Consider the following 21,414-nt stretch of genomic DNA (forward strand, 5'->3'; position numbering starts at 1 on the left):
AACTGGGGACTACATGTTTGTTCTCTCACATTTCATTTCATTTCATAAGAAAAAACGCAACAACCAACACCTCTCTTTCTATAACGTAGGCATCGTTTAAAGAACACATAAATTTTACACTGTTACTCCATTCACATGTTTTTTGTTAAACTGTTACGCCCGATTAATCCCTGGAGCGATATTGTGTCACCAGTGAAGCCAGGCCACTTACTTGCTTGGACTATTTAGTTCTAATTGGAAGATTTATCACTCCAAAGAGTTTCTCTGTCTTCAGTACTTAGTATGTGGACCCTTGGAAATCCTGGCTGTTTTGCTGTTTTTCTTTATATACTGTATGTTTTCCTTCTTTTCTGATCAGTTTTCTTTATTGGAATGTGCAGAAGGTTTTCTCTTATAGGTAAAATAAAAAAGCCCACTGTGATTTATACTTGACTCATACAGGTACAGTTCTGCAACTTTATTTAGCTTTGTTGTGTTTATTGCACTTAATTAAATAATTTATTATTGATTATGAGTCATTTTGCAGGTAAATTATATCTGATTAAATGCAATAGCTCTTTCTTCCTTACCTCTATATTCATTTGCTAAAATCAAGATTTCCCTGTTCGTTGAGCTCATTGCTGAATGGAGGGGTTCTTTTTTTAATTGCAAAGATCCAGATCTGATGAATATTTTAAATACTTTGTCTGTGCTACTGTACACGGAATATCCACAAGAGGGAACTGTTTTACATAAAGAGGAGTCGTTTCGTTGCTGCTAAAATACAGCTTTCTGGAACCAAACCCTCCAGATTTATGTCGAGCTGGCATGGTTGTGTCCCGGACTATGCTTGATGGTAGCAACAGAGGAAAAACACGGGTAAACACAGTGTTCGGTATGTTCTGTAAATAAGTAAATTTTGAGCTCTCATGTTGAGGTATTAAATGGAAAACTAATCTGAAAACTAATCTGCCTAAGTTTTGTGTTTGCTCGGAATAGACCTCCCCAGGAAACAGAGCTGGAAAACTGTGTTTGGGCTGAAGGCGATGTGAAGTGCAGTTGTTGCCTCAGCAAACGTAGCGTGCAGCATGCTTTTTCGAACTCCACATTATAAAACCTGTACTAGAAAGCAGGCCTGTCCTTATTCATGAAGGAGTAAGCTCAAATGATACTTGACTTGAGTGGTACTCATTCAGATATCATTTGTATCCCTGTCCACAAAGTGGTGAACAAAATACAAAGTTACCTAATTCATGTATGTTTTGTCTTTAGCAGGCAATTCCTATTAAGGAAACTTTTCCACTAACCAGTTGATATCAGTGAGTTTACCTTTGTAGGTCAGTTTCAATATAAATATTTGTAAAACTGAGACCTATTTGTGTAAATAAAGAGCTTTGTTTATACAGATAACAGGAAAGGGTTTTCCCTGGATATATAGTGTGAAATTTACAAGCTAGAACTCCTAATGTGCATGTTGTGTATGTGTACACATATATATATCTATATGCTGGTTTATGGACAGTTTTTGAGCAGCAGAACTTAAAATCAGCTTTATACAAGTGATCACAATAAATCTCCTACCCCTGTTCAAACCTATGTGTAAATGTTGTGTAAACATATTAAAATCAAATTATGTTGGTAGTGCAGACTATAACTTGTAGTGCACTTGGTTTGCTTTAATCTGCATTTTTCTTTTGGGCCATTCTTTGTATTTGCGGGTACAGTATTTGGGGATGCTATTTTAGAAGTGCCTAATGGTTCTTCTTGTGTCTGGAGCGCGCATGAAACCAATGTCTGCAGCACTCTGCTGCATCAGTCAGTACCCGGGGTCAAATAAATCCTTTTAAACTCATACCTTCTGAATGTATAAAGTGAGAAGACAGATTTTCAGACTGCGGCCTTTCTGCCAAGTCTTCTGGTACTTCTCAAGTACCAGCGAGAGAAGACATATGCCATATCCATGCCTTCAGAGACCCAGGCCTTGTTACCTACCAGACCAGAATACAGAAGAAATTCCACTGTGCAAGCCCCTCCCCTGGGATATGCTGTGCTACTGCTGTTCATTGCCCGGCTCTTTCCAGGTGCACTGGGCTCGTGGTTTCCATCAGCTGTAAGAGCATCAGTAAGTACCCAGCACTTCTGAAGATCAGGCATCGAGTGGCTGTGTCGCGATGCTCCCGCTCTCGTTCCACTCCCGGTGTTTGCTGATGGGTGCATGCGCAGCTGCGAAAAGGGTGCTCCTTGAACACCAAGCCAGGCATACAGAGAAAATGACCGGGTTCTGAGCCCAGGTCCCAAAGTGCGTGATCCTGTCACACCACCGCTTTGTGGCCCAGGTGGCTTTCTAGCAGTGGGGAGGGCTGGTAATGAGAGACGGGGCAGGTGGCAGTGGCTGTGGCAGCACAGGCTGGGCCGTAACATGCAGTTCCTTTTCAACCTGACGTGTTTTCTGCATATAGAAATCCTCCACTTCTTTCCCTCTTACAACAGCCTCCTGGGAACGGGTTGCTTCAGGTGCACCGTGTAACTGACTATCCGTTTTCCTCCAGGATACGGTCGTGTAATATTGTGTCACTTGTGTATATACATCCCTATTATTGCTTAGCACTCTCCCTATTCAGAGGCCTCTATGAATCCCTTTCTCTCTTCAAGGAACAGACTGAAGGAACAGACTGGAGCGAGGCATCACGATAACCTCGCAAAGTCAGACAAATGGCAGTGTCAGCACACAAAAAAGTGGAGGTGAGAGGGTTAGAGAGCCCCATAAAAAGCTTTGAGGACTCATAAAAATCTCATTACCGTCACTCGAGTAGAAAACACAAACAAACCAACCCATGGCAGATGCAGCAAGAGGAACTAGTGCTAGTGGAGGTTAAAAGATTACTATTCCATCATGGTGGCCCTGTCCTTGTGTAGCGTGGCTTGATCAGATGGGGAAATGTCACGCAGCACACATAGGCTGTTGTATTTTACCCTTGGAAAGATGTCAAGAGGATCTGCATAATACTTTGTGCAGGCACGCGAGGGAGCAGACCGTGCGGCCAAATGAAGATTTTGATTTATAATTAAATAGATAAGTGCAGATTCTTCTGCTTTTCAATGGGAATGGGGGGGGGGGGGGGGGAGGGGGGGGGGGGCAGGAGACGACTCCCGGGGTTTCCTGGCTGGATTGCCCTCGGCGTGTCCTGTGAAATCGCCACGTCTGTCCCGAAGGGTTGATTTCAGGAAGGTTCCCGGGCTGCGCAGCAAGTGGCGGAGCCGTTGCGGTGTTTCCCCGCTGTCACTGACAGACGCCGCGGGCGGCGGGAGCGGGCACCCCCGCGGGCGGCCCCCCCGCACCCCGGGCAGGGCACCTGCTGCTGCAGCTCAGCCCCTCGCCCCCGCGCCATGCCAGCCGCCACAGCGGCCCCGGCGGGCAGGGGGCCCGCTCCGCCGCCCCCGCCTCACCGCGGCTGCGGGCAGCGCTGCGCGGCCGCCATGGCCCCGCCTGGGCCGGCGGCACTTGTTGGAGCGGCCCCGGCGCCACCTGTGAAGCGCGTCGCCCCCCCCGCCCCTCTCCTCACACACTCCTCCCCTCGCCGCCCTGCGGAGCCATCGCTCGCCGCCTCAGCGGCCCCACCGGCGCGACCGCGGGGCGGAGGAGCGCGGCGGCGCCGCGCGGTGCTGCCCATGGCGGGCCGGGAGCCCGCCTGAACCCGCGCTCTCCTCCCCCCGCGGCCGGCAGCCGGCTGCCCCGCGCGGGGCCGCGGCCCGGGGCCGGCGCGTCCCCCGGCGGCGCGCAGGGAGGGGCGGGGGCCGGCGGCGTCGCTGCGCGTGTGGGAGCAGCCGCCCGAGCGGCAGCGCGGGCCCCGGCGGGAGCGCCTGAAGGATGGGCGAGGAGGCGGCGGCAGCGCCCGCACAGATGGGCCAGCGGAGGATGAATTAGGAGCCACAGGAGGCGGCTGCCGGCACCGAGGGGGGAAGAGGAGAGGAAGGGGCTGGACTTGGAAGAGGAGGAGGAGGAGGAGGAGGAGGGTGCGCGGGGGGGGGGGGGGGGGGGGGGCTGAGTGTCGCTAATAACAAGTTAAAGACTAATAACAATAATAACAGAGCACCTCGGGGAAGATCCGCGGCGGAGGCGGAGGTCCCCGCCAGGCAGAGGCTCGCAGCGCTGGGGGGCTTGGAGAGACGCTCCGAGGCATCAGTTTGTGGTGGTGGTGGCGGCTGATTTTTGTGGGGGTGGGCGGGGTGGGGGCCGTGTATGCGGGAGAAGGAAGGGGTGGGAATCTGAGGAGGAGACTACCTTTTTATTATTATTTTTAATTTTTTTTTTTTTACGTATACGTATTATTTTCACCGTACAAGGAGGACGCTCGGAATTCACCGGCCTGCCGGCTCCCGAGAGGGACCGGGGGATTGTGCGGTCGCTTATCTTCACTCTCAATTTTTTTTTTTAATTGCGTTCTTTTTTTTTTTTTTTGTTTGTTTGTTTTGATTTGGGTTTTTCCCCCCCCCCCCTCTTTATTTTTATCCTTCCCCCCCCCCGCTGAGCGGCGGCGGCAGCAGCAATATGGCTGGTGATGGGTTTTTCGGGGGGCGCTGGCGGCGGGAGGAGCTCTCGGCAGCCCCTGCGCGCCCGGCTCGCCGTTAGCTATGGCAAATGGCAGCGGCGGCGGCGGCGGCTCCTACCCGGGCGGCAGCGGCGGCGGCGGCGGCATTAGAATGAGTAACAATATCAACGCCAACAATCTCAACACAGACTCGTCCTCCTCCCCCGTCAATGTGCCCAAGATGGATGCGCTCATCATCCCGGTGACCATGGAGGTGCCCTGCGATAGCCGCGGACAGCGTATGTGGTGGGCTTTCCTCGCCTCATCCATGGTCACTTTCTTTGGGGGACTGTTTATCATCCTGCTGTGGAGGACCCTCAAGTACCTGTGGACTGTCTGCTGCCACTGCGGGGTCAAAAACAAGGTAACACCCCCACCCCTTCCTCTCCCGGTGCTGGTGATGGCTTGGTTCGGTGGTGGTGGTGAGGAGGAGGAGGATGAGGAGCTCAGCCTCGCAGACCAGGACACCTGGGCGAGGTGGCACTGGAGATGCCGTAGGGCTCTTGGTTGGATGGCAGCGTGCTGGCTGCTGGTGTGGTAGAGTCGCCACAGGCTGGTGGGAGCCGCAACGTGGGGAGTGTGGCTTGGGTGCAGCCCTGAGTTGTGCCCCCCAGTCCCCCCTCTCCCTCCCACGCCACGCAGGGACATGCTGGTTTTCATCTGGTGGCACCGAAGTTACACCTTGGTGTCAGCTCGCCCTCCCGGCGAGGCAGACGCAGGCACGGTGGGACGGTGTGGTTCAGAAGTTGGTGTGCACCCCCAGGACCGCATGCGATGGTGGGGTGGGGGTGTGTGTCTGCTGGGCTAAACTATCCCCTAGACTGAGAAACTTGGGCAAAATCGAAAAGGTAAACTTCTCCCTCAAGTGAATCTTTTAAGAGCAGCTTCCTCTCCCTGAGAATCTTTGACGCTTCCACTTGATAGATTAAATGTAGATACCTGGAAGTATTTAGTGCATTTGTAAGTAACATGGTAGATCAGTATTCTTTTAACCTAAACGCAAAATCTTTGAGGCAGCCTCTCTGCCCCTGTGATTTTTGCATATCAGAAAGCTGGGAGAGAGCACAGTGTGTGAAGTAAGGTCGGCTCCTGCTTTGGAGGGTCTCTCTTCAGACCGAAGTTAAGAACTCGCTCAGGTCCAGACTTTCATTTTTGCTTAAGACAAATGGGCTAGAAAGCGTTAAGGTTCTGTATTTGTGAAAGTGGATTTTGACAGACCCCAAAATAGACCAGCAGCTGGAGTTTCTCCCCTTCCCTTTTCACATTTTTTGGATTACAAATGGAATAATATCTGCTTCAGTTATTCCTGGCACACAGACACCCACAAAAACACACACACCTTTTAATATATGGTTGCTAGGTTGCTGGCTTGCTTTGACGTACAGTGAGCTGTCTTCCCCTTTCTTCTGTCCCCTCCCCCCCTAAATACACTTGATACAGCGCATAACCCAGCCGCACCGAGGATCGAACGCTTCGGGGAAACCAGAAGCGAAGTCAAGAGTGTGAGAAGTTACCGTACTTGTTTGTTTGTGTGTGTGGGTTTAGCGAGGCAGGCGACCCGTTCGGGCTGCCTAAAGGAGCCTCCACAGTCCGGCTGGAAGTAGAACAGTTGCAGTGAACCTGGCCTATCTACGGAAGAAGTGATTTCTAGAGATAAGGGGTAAATAAAAGCTTTGAAGTCAGCCCTAAGCTTTGGGAAACCTACCAGGCAGCATCACTTCTCTATAGGCATTTTTATTGCGTTCAAAAGCAAACTTGAACTTTTCCTAGAGAGGTGGTAGCCAGATATGATGACAAGAGTTCAAACCGATATGTGGTGATAAGTGTGTCTTGTAAAATGTCATTGCCTTCAACGGTAGACAGCGATTTTCAAGAATGGGTGGGTAGCTAGGGCTTACCTGCAGTTCCTGCTGTGTGCGTTCAGCGTTTTCCTCTCCATGTGATGAGACAAATCTGCAAGGGCTGTCGGGGATACTGGTGAAAAAGGAAATCCTACAGGTTATCCCCTTCATTCATTCCTTGTGAGAATGAAAAGTTAGAGGCTTGCACATAAGACTTCTTGCACATAGTGTCTTGGTGGGTATTGCTGGTCTGATAGTCTGTTGTTGGGACATACTCGGTTAAGGCACATAATTCATTTCTTAACCGGTACAGAAAGGCATATCCAAATTTTTTTAAGACCTCTTAGGCTAAACATATCGGTTCACTAAATAACAGGTGTATCATCAAGGGGTTCCAGCACTTCCCGTCCAAACGATTTGACATACTGCAGCAGTGCCAGGTTGTAAAATCAGAGCTTATTTCATGTGTGAGACCTGAAGTAGCTGTGTCTGTGAATATTATTCCCGGGGGCGGGAGGATAAAGGGCTCTGCAGGTAGGGGGAGATATGTGTCTCTCTTTAGATTGTGTTTGTTCCACTTCTAAGGGTTTTCAAGCCTCTGGTGAAGAACTTTCAAGGGCTGATCCTGCATTTCTTATGTCCTAAAATAGGGGAATTGGAGGGAATTCTTTGTGTGTAAGGAGTAACTAATTACTGCAAAACAGTTTTCTAGTCTTTAGGGTAAAAAGGCTAAATGAAGCAACAACTGGAAATGTCTTAAGCTTTGCTGTTACCAAACATGTGCTTTGTGCTGCATGGTAACGTGGGAGAGGCTGCCAAGGATGCAGGTGAAAAAGGTGAATGCATATATATGCTAGCAAAAGCAATTTGGCAAGAGGTAGCCAAACTTCTGAAGAAGTTTTTTGCATGTTAGGACCTCTCCTTCCCTGTGCTGCCTCTTTTGCTGCTCCACAGGTTGTGGGAGAGTTGGGTTGTCCAACATCGTCTCACTCTCTGCGCAAAGGGTGGTCCCAGGGAGTGAGTTCAAATCTTTCTCACGTCTTCTTTCTGTCACTTCCTGCTGAATAACTCACATATATGTGAATAATTCACAGGGTTACTGTGCTAACACCTGTGTCCATGTATGTTATTGCTAATAACTGCAAAAAGTTCTGGGTTGTTTTTTTTTCCCCTGCTATATTCTAAGCACAGTGTATTCCTCAGATTTGTCAGTGATTGTCAGCTTGATTTTGGGATGTAGCAGTTTGCAATGGCTACATAGGATTTGGAATGTTTTTTGGTGTGTCCCCTCATCCCCTATCCCCACTTCCCGCTCCCCCCCCCCATCAAATTTAAAGTTGGAATTTAAAAACATGATAGAAACAGTTTAACACTTTGTGGTATGAAGTTTCACTTCTTTTGTTTTTTCTTTTTTTCTTGGAGATAAGAAGGTCAAGATACCATAAGTCAAGACTATGAAAACTTCTGGTAACAGATTGATAAATGTTGCCCCTTAAAATTCCATATCCAATTTATGTCATCGCATATGAATAGATCATTAATATTAATCACGTACTAAAAATGATTGCTGAAGTCTTAGGATTTTTATGCTCCATGCTTGCTTTGTGAGATGACATTTTGTTAAATCTGCCAAAAGGAAAAATGTAAATCTTGACCTGTTTTGTCAGTGTTTCACATAATGTGAGGGTCATTAACACTGAAGCCTTTGTATTCCTTTATTTACTAAGGTGTATAATTTTAGATGTAATTCTTGCAAAATTAGCTACAGTCACATTGCAGAGACTTAACAAATGCTGTTTTTCTTGTCAGTGTTTCCACCTACTTTTTTAGGAATGCTTAGACGTTGTTAAAGAACTGGTCTTCTCTTTGCTTTTCCTTTGTCGCTTGACCAACTCATTCCTGTTTGTGTATGAAAAGTAGAATGTGAGACTGAAGTTCAGTGGGCTGGGCTCTGACACCCTTAGTTGCTCTTGTTTCTCGTAATAACAGAAAAATCAAATAAATATGAATGGTGAAGTACACAGTACAGAGTGGCTAAATGCGTGTTAGACAATCTCTCGTCCTTTTGATGGTGTGGGCCTGCTACTGTATTTTCTATGCTCCTGAAGGGCTTTTTCTACTGACATTATCAGATACTATGTTTTGCCTTGGGACAAACTCAAACATGAAGCAGGAGCGGTGGAACAACAGCACACCAGTTTGGGGCACAGCCGGCTCCTGAGGCTGCCCAGTGCACCGTGACGTGAGATTTGAACCCTTTCGAAGGACGGCGTACCAGACCCTGTGTCGCTGCTCCTTGGTGCCCTGGGGGGTGGTACCCCTTATGTACCTTGTGCCTTCAAGGCTGTAGCAGGTGGAATGGATCTTTATCTCTGTGCTCCTGTTGGAATGATTTCAGTGTTCTGGAGAGCTTTTCCTCCCCACAACCCAGGACTCATGTACATATAAAGTGAAATCACATTATGATTAGAGGTAGCAGTTGCTTGCCTGAAATTACAAGCCATAATAGTCTTCCTTGATATTGGTCTACATATTCGGGAAGTTTAATAAATCTTACAGTGCTAGATTTGGTCAGTAGAAACAAAACAACATTCTTGCTGGTTCTGAATAGGAAAATTCTGTTTTTACTGGAAGTGAAATATTTGCAGAAGCCTTCTTTGAAAAGTTAAGATTTTTCACCTGGACCTCTAAGGCTTGAGAGAATTTCTAAGTGGAAAATTTTGTTTTCCCTAAAAGAAGAAGCGTTTCTCCCAAGCCAGCTCTCATAAATTTAGTTTTTTGATTTCCTAGCAATATCTGCATAAACGTCCGCTCCAAATGAAACTAAAGAAACAAACTCACCACAGGGCACTGTATATTGAGAAAAGTATGAGAGTACGTTAAAAAGCACCTGTGGACACATAACGCAGGACATCGCTCCATTTAAATCTGTATGTGGAAACCTCACCTTGACTCTCTCGAAGATGTACCGAGCAGAAGCGTATGAACAACTGGAAGGCTCAAGGGATTAGCAGAGGACCGTAATGCATTTAGCTCGTTAGTCACATGCGCAGCCTGGCTCAAGGCACTGAATCGTTCCCATCTCTTGGCTATCAGGTGGCCTGTGTGTAATTACGCCATGAGCGTCCTGCCGGACAGGTTGCCAATGGAGAGATGGACATGGTGGAGAGGTCAAGGACTGAAAGAAAAGGTACTGGCAGCTTTTTGCAGGCAGTGTTTCTCCAAGTGATACAAGGCACCGGTGTGGAGAGGCGTGTGCGGCTGTTTTCCATGCTGTGAAAAGGAAAGATGCTTTTGGCTCTCTGGAGCTCATAATGGATTTCACGTTTTACAGACACACACTAAAATTGTTTATGCGTGCAGAAAAGAAAATGTATGGACAAGGATTTAAGCTGTAAACCAAACAATTTCAACCAACAGGTTATTTTGATGCAGTATTGTACTTATTTTCGAGGCTTTGCAACGCATATATTTAAGGAGAAAAGCTGCACTTTGAAAGAATTTGCAGCTCTCGCACGTCTGCAAATCTGTAAATGCTGGTTGGAAACCATTAGATTTCACAATTTTTTTCAGTTACAGCTCAATAGAAGAAATGCCTGTAATGGGGAACAAAATGCTTTCAAATAGCAATGGTCTATGTACGCAGTTTTGATGTGGTGCGATTTCTGAATGCAAAATGAGGGCAGTTTATAGCCCCAGAGACAGAAACACTGAAAATTTGGAGAGTGCAAGTCCTAAGTATAATCTCTGCAAGGACAGGATCTAATGATTATAATTAAAAAAGCAACGGTGGCCTGTGTCTGCCCTGTACTGTTGCAAGAAAGTGGATTGTGAATCTGAGTCATTGAGTGTCCTTCCTGGGACAAATGCTCAGGAGAAGCAGTAATCCCTAGTCAGCAGGCAAAGCGCAGGGCGATGGTCAGGGTTCCTTCAGAAGCCAGCTCCGCTGTTCTGTGGAATCCAACTCAGGTTGGCCAAAGCTCATGTGAATTTCCAGGGTTGGTCGGTAATAATTCCTCGGCAAGATCAGGCTGTAGTTCAGCAGCAGGGAGGCATTCCATAGCGTGAGGTTGTTGGGCAGCGGTTCCAGAGAACCTGGTGAGACATAAACATCACTCTAGGCAAAATTAAGGATGGGCTGTCCTTCTGGTTCGGTTATACATACCTAGTAACATGGCATTGAATTATGTGTTTTAAGGTATGAAAATTATCAAATATCAGAAGTCTGAGAAGGACATAGTCAACACAGCTTGTGGAGGTTTTCGAAGGGGAAGATTGCTGAAATGTTATGTGTGGGTGTTAATGGTTAAAAAATGCTTTCTCCCCCACATATCATTTCAGTGACAAAAGGGAAGGGACTATGCTTTATAAAGCTATCATAAGATGCTGTGTTTCTGTAGTGAGTTCATGTGCTGCTGCACAGCTGAAGGCTTAGAATCACCAAAGATCTTAGGTTGGAAGGGACCCATAAGGACCGTGGAGTCCAGCTCCCTGCTCCTCGCAGGAGCACCAGACCAGACTGGCATTTACACCAACTTTACACAGGGCTAGATGCACAGATTCTGGATTAGACCTCATGGTCTGTAAGTGTGAGCACTTTGTCTGCGGCACAGAGGTCACCTTGGGTGATGACGGGAGGGGGAAATGCAGTGGGATTTCGTTAGCGCTTTTAGCGATAGCATAGCTGGGTGAATAAATGAGAAAGATCCATGTCTTCCATGCCTGTCAGAGATGTATCGGCCAGGGAGGGCCCATTTTGAATCCTGATGGTATTTATAGCCTGAGAATACATCGGGTTTGCATCTTTGAGAGGAACACTTTATTCCCATATATAGTATGCATGGTTCTGTTTAAATGAATGTGCTGCCACTGAAATGTGTTGACTTCAGTTTGCTTTGAGATGATGTATTGCATGTATTTGTCTGTTTGAGAGTTAAAGGAACGAGGAGCGTTATCCAAAGCCTGTTGAAATAGAGGGAGGCAGTCCTAACAATTTCAATGGTTTTGGACTCAGGCCTGGATGTTCACAGTGTTCTAGATGAATCTGATTTATTTTTTAAAACGATTCTTGTGTTAACATTTTAAGCTTTTAAAAGCCTTTTTCTTTTATTGTAGGGAGGTGTATTTACTTGGCTTGTGGCCATTATGTCTGGGATTTCAACGTTAGAAACATAATATTTAAAAATCACATGAGTTGTGTTTCTATTCCAGCCAAGACTTACACCTTCTGCCAGGCCCCCCTTGGAAATCAGGATCTGAGTGCTCGAACCGCTGGTAATATCCTATCGCGACATCTCTCCTGCAAGCTGGCGCGCAATGGTAAATGTTGGCCCTTTTTTTAGAACAGCAGTAAGGGTGCATTCAGCGGAGCTGGCAAAGGTCCTTTGGCCCACGGATCGCCCGCAGCACGGGGGCACACGTGCGGCCATGCCCTGAGTCCTGGACACCCCCTTTGCATGGCCTTAGCTTCGCTACCTCATTAAAGTAGCGAACTGCTACCGTTTAGTGGAGAAAAAAACCCCAGATCTCATCACCAGGCCAGAAGAGTGTTGAAAAGTACGGTAACATCACCAACAACAGTAGTGTAACGGCAGCCTGGCCGGAATTTGGGTGGCTTGGCACCCTGTTAGGTGCAGGTCTACCGTGTTGCGTTTTTGTCGCTCTTTCTATACTGAGGAATAAATTCATAATATGGTTTTGTTCCCCTTTGTCCAGGCAAACGCTGACTAAATATTTGGCATTTTCTTTCTTGTTATATGTCATTCAGTTTTCATGATACCTTTTACATTTTGATGTAACGCTGTAGCTCTTTTTTGTTAAAAGGTGACTCGCTTTAAATTTGCTATTATGAATGAGATTCACTCTAGCACTACTGGTGTTGGATTAATTTTCTATTTTAAGTACAGGGGAAACGTTATCACAGATATGTTTTTTTTTTTTAAAAAAAAACCACCACAACCTATTTGCAAATGGTGACCTTAATATTACAAAAATAAAGTGAAATATATTAGAGTGATTCTTTGTTTAAGCATCTTGTAATTTTTTCTAGCATGAACTCTGTTAAAACTCTGTTGTGATTACACACGGGTATCCTGCTCCACAAATTGCTTGAAACAGGTCACTGGCTTCTTTGACGTATAATGGTCACAGCTGGTGTGGAGCACTTCGGATGCTTTCGGATGCAGTGAATCCTTTGGCTACAAGGGATTTGACATCACTTTTTTGGAAGTGGGGTTGCTGAATGACAGGCAGATGTTGTGTGATGTTTTTACATTTTCTAGGTTCTTGTACTATAAATATTGTTTCATAAAGAAGCTGATAAATTGTACTCGGCTTTTAAGGACTGAAGGGAAAACACCCCTCCTTTTTCCTTTTCCTTTAAGTCACAAGAACAGCCTAATTAGGAGACAATATTGCAGGGTCTATCTATGTGCACTGCAAATGTTTTTCCCCACGAGGGAATTTTTTTAATGCTTTGATACTTCTCATAACTTGATTTTGTTATGTGGGAAGTTTTTTTCAGCTTTTTGTGTTAGTTTTCGTCCATTCCCAATGCATTTATATCCAAAGGCTTCCGATTCCTTCAGCATCAGAGGCAGTGGACTGCTGGTTTTATGTTGGCATGATTTTCATATCGCTCAGGCTCTCAGCGATACTGCAGACTTGTTTCCCTGTGTCCTTTATGGCTACATTATTTTCCCGTTCTCTGCAGGATAAGGTTATAGTCACCATTTGTTATGTTGTGCTTTTTTAGAGAGACGTGGATTTTCTGCTTAAGGAAGGATGTCTTCGATTGAGAGATGGTCTGATTTTTGGTTTAAAGCCACACAAAATTTTTACCTGACTAAATGCTGGGTTTCCTCCTCTGCCTCTGCATTAGATGTGTAAGTTACAGAGTGGGCTTTTCATCAGGCAGAAGAGCAGAATTTGTATTACAGATCCATTGTTCCTAAAAGAAAACAACACTAAAAACCTCACAGTTTGGATATCTGCAAAAACAATTTTAGTTGCTTTGCTGGGATATGTCTTTAGGATATAATAAATTTTTAGTTTACTGAAAGTGGAAAATGCTTGTCCAAGGTGTGGAGCTTTGACTCTGCCTGTGTGATTTAAGTGATAACATTTTAATGTCAACTTAAATGATATGTACTGTAGGAGAACATCGGTATCATTTGAGTTGCCAACGGAACGATAAGATGTGATTCCAGGACGGGAAGAAAAAAGAGATTTGATTGTTCTTATTTTCACCTGATGGCATTATTTTTGTTATTAAGATATGCATAATTTTAAAAGAAAATTCACACAACAATTGTTTAGGTTACTTTGTGGAGCTTAACGTCAACACTTGCAGAAACCAGCCATTTTAGATGCCCAAATTTAAATTTAAGAGCTGAATGAGGAGTTTGATTTCAGAGTCAGTGATCATTTCAGAGGGTTTCAGAAAGAGGTATTATTGTTCTTGAAAACTTATTTCCTTATTTAGATGTTTGTCGATGAACATGACAGCTATAATCCAAGTACCTTTTTTAATTTTTTTTTTTCCTAATGTTGACCTTACACATCATGTCCTGGACTGGAGTAGGATTTAGCTAATCCCCTGGCTTCTCCTCTCTGTATATATAAACATAGGAGAAGATACTTCAGTGTTTGTAAAGTTCCACACTGTTTTAAAGCTCTTTAAAGCAGCATCATCTCTTGCATTAATACCTAATACTGTGAATTTTAATTTTCTTTTACCTAAGGGGTTGATACACACCCTCTAATAAAAAATATTTACTTCAAGCTGATTGCTCTTAGAAATAACTTTAATAAAAAATAAGTTAGAAAAATAAGTTTTTCATGCTCCCATACTGAAATTGTGGGGGTAATCAGAACATGTTATCATTTCTCTGGCTGCAGTTGCTTTAATAAAGCTGTATACAAACTTCTGTCTTTATTGACTGTCCATGTGATTATTTGTGGTTTTGGGTTTGTGTTCTTTAAAGCGAGAAGTGCTAATGGCTTAAAGCAGATAGATCTTAATCTTGCTGCTATGCCAGCTGTGTACAAAAGTAAAGCGTGTCCTTACAATTGATTACAGAAACTATATTTAGAAACTTTCTGTCTCATTAGAGAGTGGTGGAGTGAGAGAACGTAAGAGGTGGAAAATAATTCAACCTCTAGGATGAAATGTTTGCTTATGGTTTTAAACAACAAAGTGAACCCAGGGTTTCATAGGCTTGTCTGTTTGCTTCTTTTACACAAAGAAATAGAATATTCAGGTTTGAAACATCTGATGTTTCTGCCCGCAGCCACTCAAGGGTGCTGCAGCAAAAGACTCCAGTTCTGCATGGGGTGCAGTGAGAGAGTAAACCCACCGAGCTACCCGTGGCTGCAGGCCCTCAGTGACCATCAGCCAGGGTATTGCTGAGTCTCCTTACGAGGTGGGTCACATCACACAGCGAGTTGGTACAAGGGGTGTGGGTGGATGTGTTGGAGAGGGATGGGGTGGGGTGGGGTGATATGGTGTGATAGCATAGGGTAGGGTACAATGGTGGGTAGTATCTCCAGTCATTCAGCACTTGCCTGGGCTCTTGAGGTGGTAGGGGAATGCCAGCTGGGTGCAGAGCACACCTGATAGCGTGGTTACTTTGTGAAGGTGCCTGTCCCGCATTGCCTGGTGTGTACATCCACCTTGTGACTTCATATGGAGCGCAGGCGATGTAAACCTTACCTGATCTGACCTAATGCCTGTTGAAGCTAAGTTACATCGCTTACGGCTTTTTTAAAAACCCCAAATTTAGTCCATCAGAGCACATTAAGTGGTTTTGGGCAGCAGTATTTTTTATGTAGTTCTCTAAGACCGGTCCTACCGTCCTGAGGTGGTGGTTTGGCAGTGCTAATAAATCCAAAGTGTAAAGCCTGGGAGGAGGCTTGCTGTGAGGAGCCTGAGCCGTGCTGGGGACGGGCTGTGGCTGGCGGGCAGTAGTACCTCCAGATCCGAAACCATTTTAGGCATTTTTACTGAGCAGAAAAGATTTCACACGTTAGATTTTGGAAAGTTTTGAAAGTGAGGTGGTTCCATCATTAGCATGCCAATTAGTAGTTTCATGATGTTCTTTGGCGAATACAGTTTTGTTCAATGTTTTTGCTGGATGACAAAAGTGTTTTTGCAAGTGAACTCCAGCTTTTCCAGCGTGGCTCAGCGGGTTCCCTTCAGGTGTAACTGGGTAGGGAGATGAGCTCGAGGAGCACACTTGATCTACTGCACCTGTGAGTGGGCATGCAAGTCCCCCCAGGTGGGCTGGGTTAGCCTTGACGGTATAAATGCTAGAGTACAGAGCAGGTGCAGCTCTTAAGGTCTCTTATTGCATCTCACACCTTGTCGAGTTAGCTGTGTTTGTAGGGAAAAGCTCAGATGAGCTTTTTGGTAAGTATCTGAGCTTTGTTTTCCTTTCTTTTTTGAGTAGGTTTTTTTTTGTTTTTGTTTTGTTTTGTTTTTTTTAGCCAGTGTACAATGCATGTACAGCTTCTGCTAATTGCTCTTCCAGGGAGCTCTTTCTTTTATTAAGCCATAACTCTGCAGTGTTAAACTTGTGCTGGTGGGCTTTCTGTTGGTGCCGTGGCCCCAGCAGGCTGCTCTGGGCGAGCGGCTACCTCGGATGGGATGGTGAACCAGCAAGCCAGCAAATATCACATGGTAAGACTGTGACTTTGGATGATCTCTTACTGCTTTAAAACATTACGGGTGTTGGGCTGTGCCAGAGCTATTGATTAGTTTCAGTATAACTATGCCAAAATTGTCTTTTGGTTTTTAATTGATGTTCTGAGGATTTTGGCAAGTGTGTGAAGTCTGTGTGGGCAAAGGTGTTGTTACTTACTCTGACTGAGGGGGAAGAAAATGGGTTTGGGAAGGGTTGTTTAAAGCAGTTGTTGCCTGTTTGATGTAGTCTGAGACAAGAAGTGGTGGAGCTTGGTGCCCAGACTGTTTTCAGGGTGTTTTTCCTATCACTGGGAACTTGAGCTCTAGAGCTTTTATTATTTTACTTATTCAATAATATATATATTTTATTTTCAAAACGCTTATCAGAAGTGGAGGGAAGAGTAATGATAACTTTAAGTAAAGGTAAAAGTTCTAGAAAAGCTTCTGGCAATATAAACAGACTTCTGAAGGTTGTCTCGTGTATTTATATTCTCTCAGCTCAGTAAAATACCTTTATGAGCAAGAAGCAGAGGAACCATTTTAAATGGAGGCTCTTTTTGCAACTATTGCTCAGATCGAGTTGTCTCTTCCTTGGGACAAATAGTTTTGGTCCTGGGAATGGATTGTTTTCAGCAGCGAATGTAAGACTGTAGTTTCTGTTAGTTTGAAAAATACTTTTTGGATTTTAAATAGCACCTAGAAGTAGGCTGGTGTGTAAATCCTGTGGAAAAAACCACAATGTCTGTGACTTTTTTTTTTTTAAAAAAATTGATGGCCCTAATAGTTATAGGTAAATGAGAATTCCATCAGCACTCTGAGCATAGTAACAGCTTAACCTCTGAAGAAATTATGCGTCTTAAGACCATAGTGGTGTTTTGGCCATTAGTATCAGTGAAAGTAAAGGGTTCTTCATTTCTGTAATTAATGTTGGTTCCTGGATGTCTGCCTTCACAGGGTCAGCTTATTTTGGATTATTTGGGCTCATTTCTAATAATTTAAAAGAATATAATATTAAACTAAAATTTTAGATCATTCTCTTCTTCAATAATAATAAAAAAAGATTTTAAATTAAAACACTAGCTTAATTCAGTGCAGATCCTGTTGAAAATGCTGCATTGATGTAAAGCATTAAAAAAGCCAAACCAACAACATTAGATTCTTCAGAATTTATTTATAAGTTGTTTCTATTTGTCTTCTGGCCTCAGGCTTCTGATTAGGTTACGTAGTTTGGAGCTGATGCTCTTTAAGTGTGTCACCGGACTTCTGAAGGTGAAAACCTGAGGCTCTGGTGTACTTGTGACACACTTGGAGCTAAAACTTTGTGTTAATACCGGGACAGCTGCAGCATATCCATTATGGAGATGGGCTTTGGAGGGGGGGGGGCAGCTCTCGTCGTAGGCCGGTTTGTATTTTGTACTGGTATGCTTGAAGTGAAATTCATTCTTGTACTGTGTGTCGACACTTCTGCACCACTTAAGTCCCTTTTAGAGGGCTGAAAGGCTTGTGGTTCTCAGAGGGTTTTCTGCAAGTGGGAAAATTCATCACTAGGGCTCTAGGGTATGGTTTAAAGCTTTTCCCTCTGTGCAGGGAGTGTTGTGTGTTCGAAATTGGGCTTAGCAACTTAAAAGGTCTATCTGAACTATTTTTATTATTGTAGTATTTGGAGGACACATGGTTCTGCAGGCTTAGTTATGCCTGATCCTATTACCAGCTTTGACCAAGGGGTGATCCTCTGCCTCGTGCATCTTGAGATCTGAAAGCGGATAACTGGGAGAAAGCCGGGGGAGCGGGAGGGTTGTGCAAGGACTGGTTTGCCCCAGTCCATATAAAGCAGCCTGGTGATTGAGACAGGCATACAATTTCGTCCATGTACATCCACTCCTCCTGTTTGCTAGATTTGTGAAAGGAACACAGTTTGCAAGTTGTTAGAGCGGTTACTATTTTCAAGGGGTTATGGGTGGTTAAAACATGCTGTGCAATCCTAAGTTTCCTTCTGGAAGATTTATTTTTTAGGTAAGCAGAGAATAAAAGTGTAGAGGAATGAAGGCAGTGGGTTGGTTAACACTGATAATATGCATCTGTGGCTTTGCCCCGAAGGCGGTGGGTTGATGGCCATGGATGATGTGCAGCTGTAGCTCGTTCCCACTAAGTGGTTAAGTAACACTGAGGAGGAGCAGTATGGTCTGGCCTCTGGAGGAAGGAGAAACAGCATGGACAGTAGAATCTGACCGACTGTAAAAGCCTTGTTGCAGTTTGCTGGCTTGCTTGTGCTGTGACAATTGGTGCCCCGTGTGAGGAAAACTGATTTAGACTCAAACTACAACATAAAAGGAATTTAAAAAAAGAATCATCTTGGCTGATAGAAAATCTTAGCTGTAGTGTGTTGAGGAATTGGTGAGAATAGAAAAATCACATGGTGGAGGTAATGAAGACTGATGGCAAGAAGAAGGACATCTTACCTTGTTCAGTATGCAGTGTATGGTACTCACTCTATCTATACATAGGCACTTTGAATATGCGTGCTCCATTGCCATTAAAAAATCCCCAGCCCAAACAGTTTTTGAGTACTCGCGTCCACACTGGATTTAAAGAATAACGTTACTTTTAGAATCTAGGAAGGTTCCCAGTTAAACATACGCTTGTTGGTTGTACTATTCTTAGCTTCTTTGAACAACACGTGTTTTCCCCAGATATTTGTGTATGTTGTATTCTGTTCTTAAAAGGCAAATCTCTCTGTGTCTGGGTTCTTTTTCTGTATCCAAGAAAGGAAAGAACCAGGGTTCTTGACAGTGCTTTACTACTTTGAAATCCTAGGAGGTGGGGTAAATTAATTAAGTCTAAACAGGACCCATCTGGTGGTGCCAGCAATGCCGGGAGAGAACAGGTGAAAGAATCAGAGCCAGGACAAACATATAGCGGGGGGCAGGACATGCACTTTGTGTCACATTGCAAGCAGAAGACTAGTCTTGGTATGAAGCTATTGACTTTTTGTTGTTTTTAAGGCAAAGGGTTAATATCATACTTTGAAATGCTTGTTTCTGTTGCATTGCAAAAAAGCTAAGGATTTTTTCAGGAATAAGGTGGCGAATGTGTTTAATTGGTCTCACAAACAACATACCATTTCCATTTATTTTCAAGCTACAAGAGTTGACATTGTTTGAAAGAATCTGAAATAGTGACTTTGTTTCATTAAAACAGTATTCCTGTTTAAAATTTGGAAAGCTGTTATCCAAACAAAAAAAAAATCATGGAAGTTATGCTGACGATTCAGTTTTGTCCTCAAATTTATGTTTGTGTAAGAACAACACAAAATCTCTATGCGGATGTTTTTGTTGCCAAGATTACCTTGTTCTTTAAGTTCTCTGCAATACTTTGAAGGTAGTCATTGCATCGCTGGGAATAGGAATGTAAAAATGACTGTAAAAATTGAATTGTATTGCCTGATTTGGGAGGCATGCAAAAAGTAAACGGTATGAACGCTGGGAAGTGAACTAGATGAGAAAAGAAACAGCAATGAAGAGATGGAAGGATGGCGTCTGTTTGCAGTGCGGGGCTGGTAGTGTGGCAGGGCTCCGTGGCGCACGTTCCCTTGTTGTGGGGGGATCGCTGTGCCACTGCCTGCCTGACGGAGGGGAGCTTTGGGGAAGTGTCTGCATTTTGTGAGGGCAAGTGCCTGGGCTTTTTGGCATGACTTTAAAAGAAGTGGAGAAAGTAGGCCATAGAGATGTTGGTGAATTTAGGAGCTTAGTCGCTAGATCTTTATCCAGCTTAAAAAAAAAGAAAACAAAAAGAAAAAATCAATCTCATTACCTGCCTTTAAGTCAAATTCCATCCTTGTCTATCATTTTCTTTTCAGCATCCTCTATGCTTTTATTTCTTAAGTGTCACCAAAAGCCCAGCTAACCACGACAAGAATATTTCACGTCAAGTTTGGAAGGAGCTTGTCTCCTTTGTCTTGAATTTCCAGCTCTGAAGTGAAAGAATTTAGGTGGTTTGTAAGATTATATAAGTGTTTGTTGGTTGTTTTTTTTTTTTTTTCTTAGTGGAGAGGATTGAATTCCATTTTTGATAAATAAGTTTCAGAAAAATACAGTTCTGCCAAAATAGGGATGGTTACAAAACTGTCAGTTTATCTGGGTTTGACTGGGGGAAGGGGAAAAGACGATACTGAAACTCTTTCCCTTGTTTTCTTTTTTTGACAAGAAATAAATATATGACCTTTTAGTCTTATGTTTTTATTTCCTATTGTAAAGTCAAAACCGAAGCTGGTTAATAGCTTGATTCACATTCTTCTTTCAGGAACCTTATTTTGTCAAGCTTTCATAGTTTTTGGGAGTTCTTTTCATATTGGAAGCTAATATCTTAAAATTTTACGTGATACATCAGTTCTGCTCGCTGCCCAGCTGTATTCTCTGAATGTTTCCATTCCTAGGGTATGGCTACGTAAATATGTATGTGTAAAATACATGGTTCTCAATGGATCTGTATAAATGTGACCAAACTTTTTATGAAGTTGCACCAAAGTTAGATGTTGTTACAATGTTTTTCTGGAATAGGTGTGTTATGCTCATTTTAATGTCCATAACAGATTGTGGAAAGCACGCAAGAATAGGCAATTAAATGTTTCTCACTTTTAGAAATATGATAAACTCTGCTACCCTCCTCAAACCAATTGATTAGATGATAATAAGGAAGGATTTAGCAGCTAAATGACTATAAAAGCTGTGGTCAGACATTTCATGTGCTGCGTTGGCTTTTAATAAATCTGTTTTCGTATAATTGTAGATTTAAGAATTTCATGTGGTTTATTTGTTGAAGTAGTTATTACAGCAGAGGCACACAAGTACGTAAGAGGCATGCTTACAGAGTGCTGAGCCCTTGGGAAATCTTAATACAGCTTTTCAAGACAGGAATGAAAGGAAGAAGTGGGAAGATGAGAGCAATGTATATCGCAAAAGTAGCTGGTCTGCGAGAAGACAATGAAAAGAAAATGTTGAATATACGTAATTTTTTAAAGTGCTTGGTGCGTTCACGCTTTCCTAGGCCATTCCTGTGCTGTTCTTTTCTATCGGGGGCCCATTAGTGTGTTACAGAATTCGCTTAACTCTTCAGTGCAGTGGTTTTGGACTTAGCTTTTTATTGCTCTTTCCTTTTGTTTGACCTGAAGCCTGTGCTCTCAACACAGAATGAGGTATATATGGCAATAAACTACATAGATGATCATTGCATGCCTGGAAATTACTTTTTTCCTTTTTTTTTTTTTTTTTTTTTTCTGCTCCCCAGAGGTGAACGTTAGAATGTGGAGACCACTTGCTATATTGGG

The 21,414-nt window shown here is 43.9% G+C and overlaps 1 protein-coding gene across 24 annotated transcripts in view; it reads left to right on the forward strand.

Annotated features, from left to right (window-relative positions):
- Window positions 1-3,585: 3,585 nt before the first annotated feature.
- The window catches only part of KCNMA1 (potassium calcium-activated channel subfamily M alpha 1), a 505,618-nt gene continuing 487,789 nt past the window's right edge, over window positions 3,586-21,414 (forward strand). For 20 of the 24 annotated variants that reach the window (XM_056351509.1, XM_056351511.1, XM_056351512.1 and 17 more), the window contains exon 1: window positions 4,231-4,932. In XM_056351509.1, coding sequence (XP_056207484.1) covers window positions 4,612-4,932 — 321 coding nt within the window. In that variant the 5' untranslated portion in view covers window positions 4,231-4,611. Of the gene's footprint in view, window positions 3,994-4,021; window positions 4,173-4,230; window positions 4,933-21,414 lie in introns of those variants that run through there. The other 4 variants (XM_056351515.1, XM_056351517.1, XM_056351514.1 and 1 more) reach the window with 4 other exon arrangements.

This window comes from Falco biarmicus, chromosome 9 (assembly GCF_023638135.1).
Source record: "Falco biarmicus isolate bFalBia1 chromosome 9, bFalBia1.pri, whole genome shotgun sequence".
Classification (NCBI taxonomy): domain Eukaryota; kingdom Metazoa; phylum Chordata; class Aves; order Falconiformes; family Falconidae; genus Falco; species Falco biarmicus.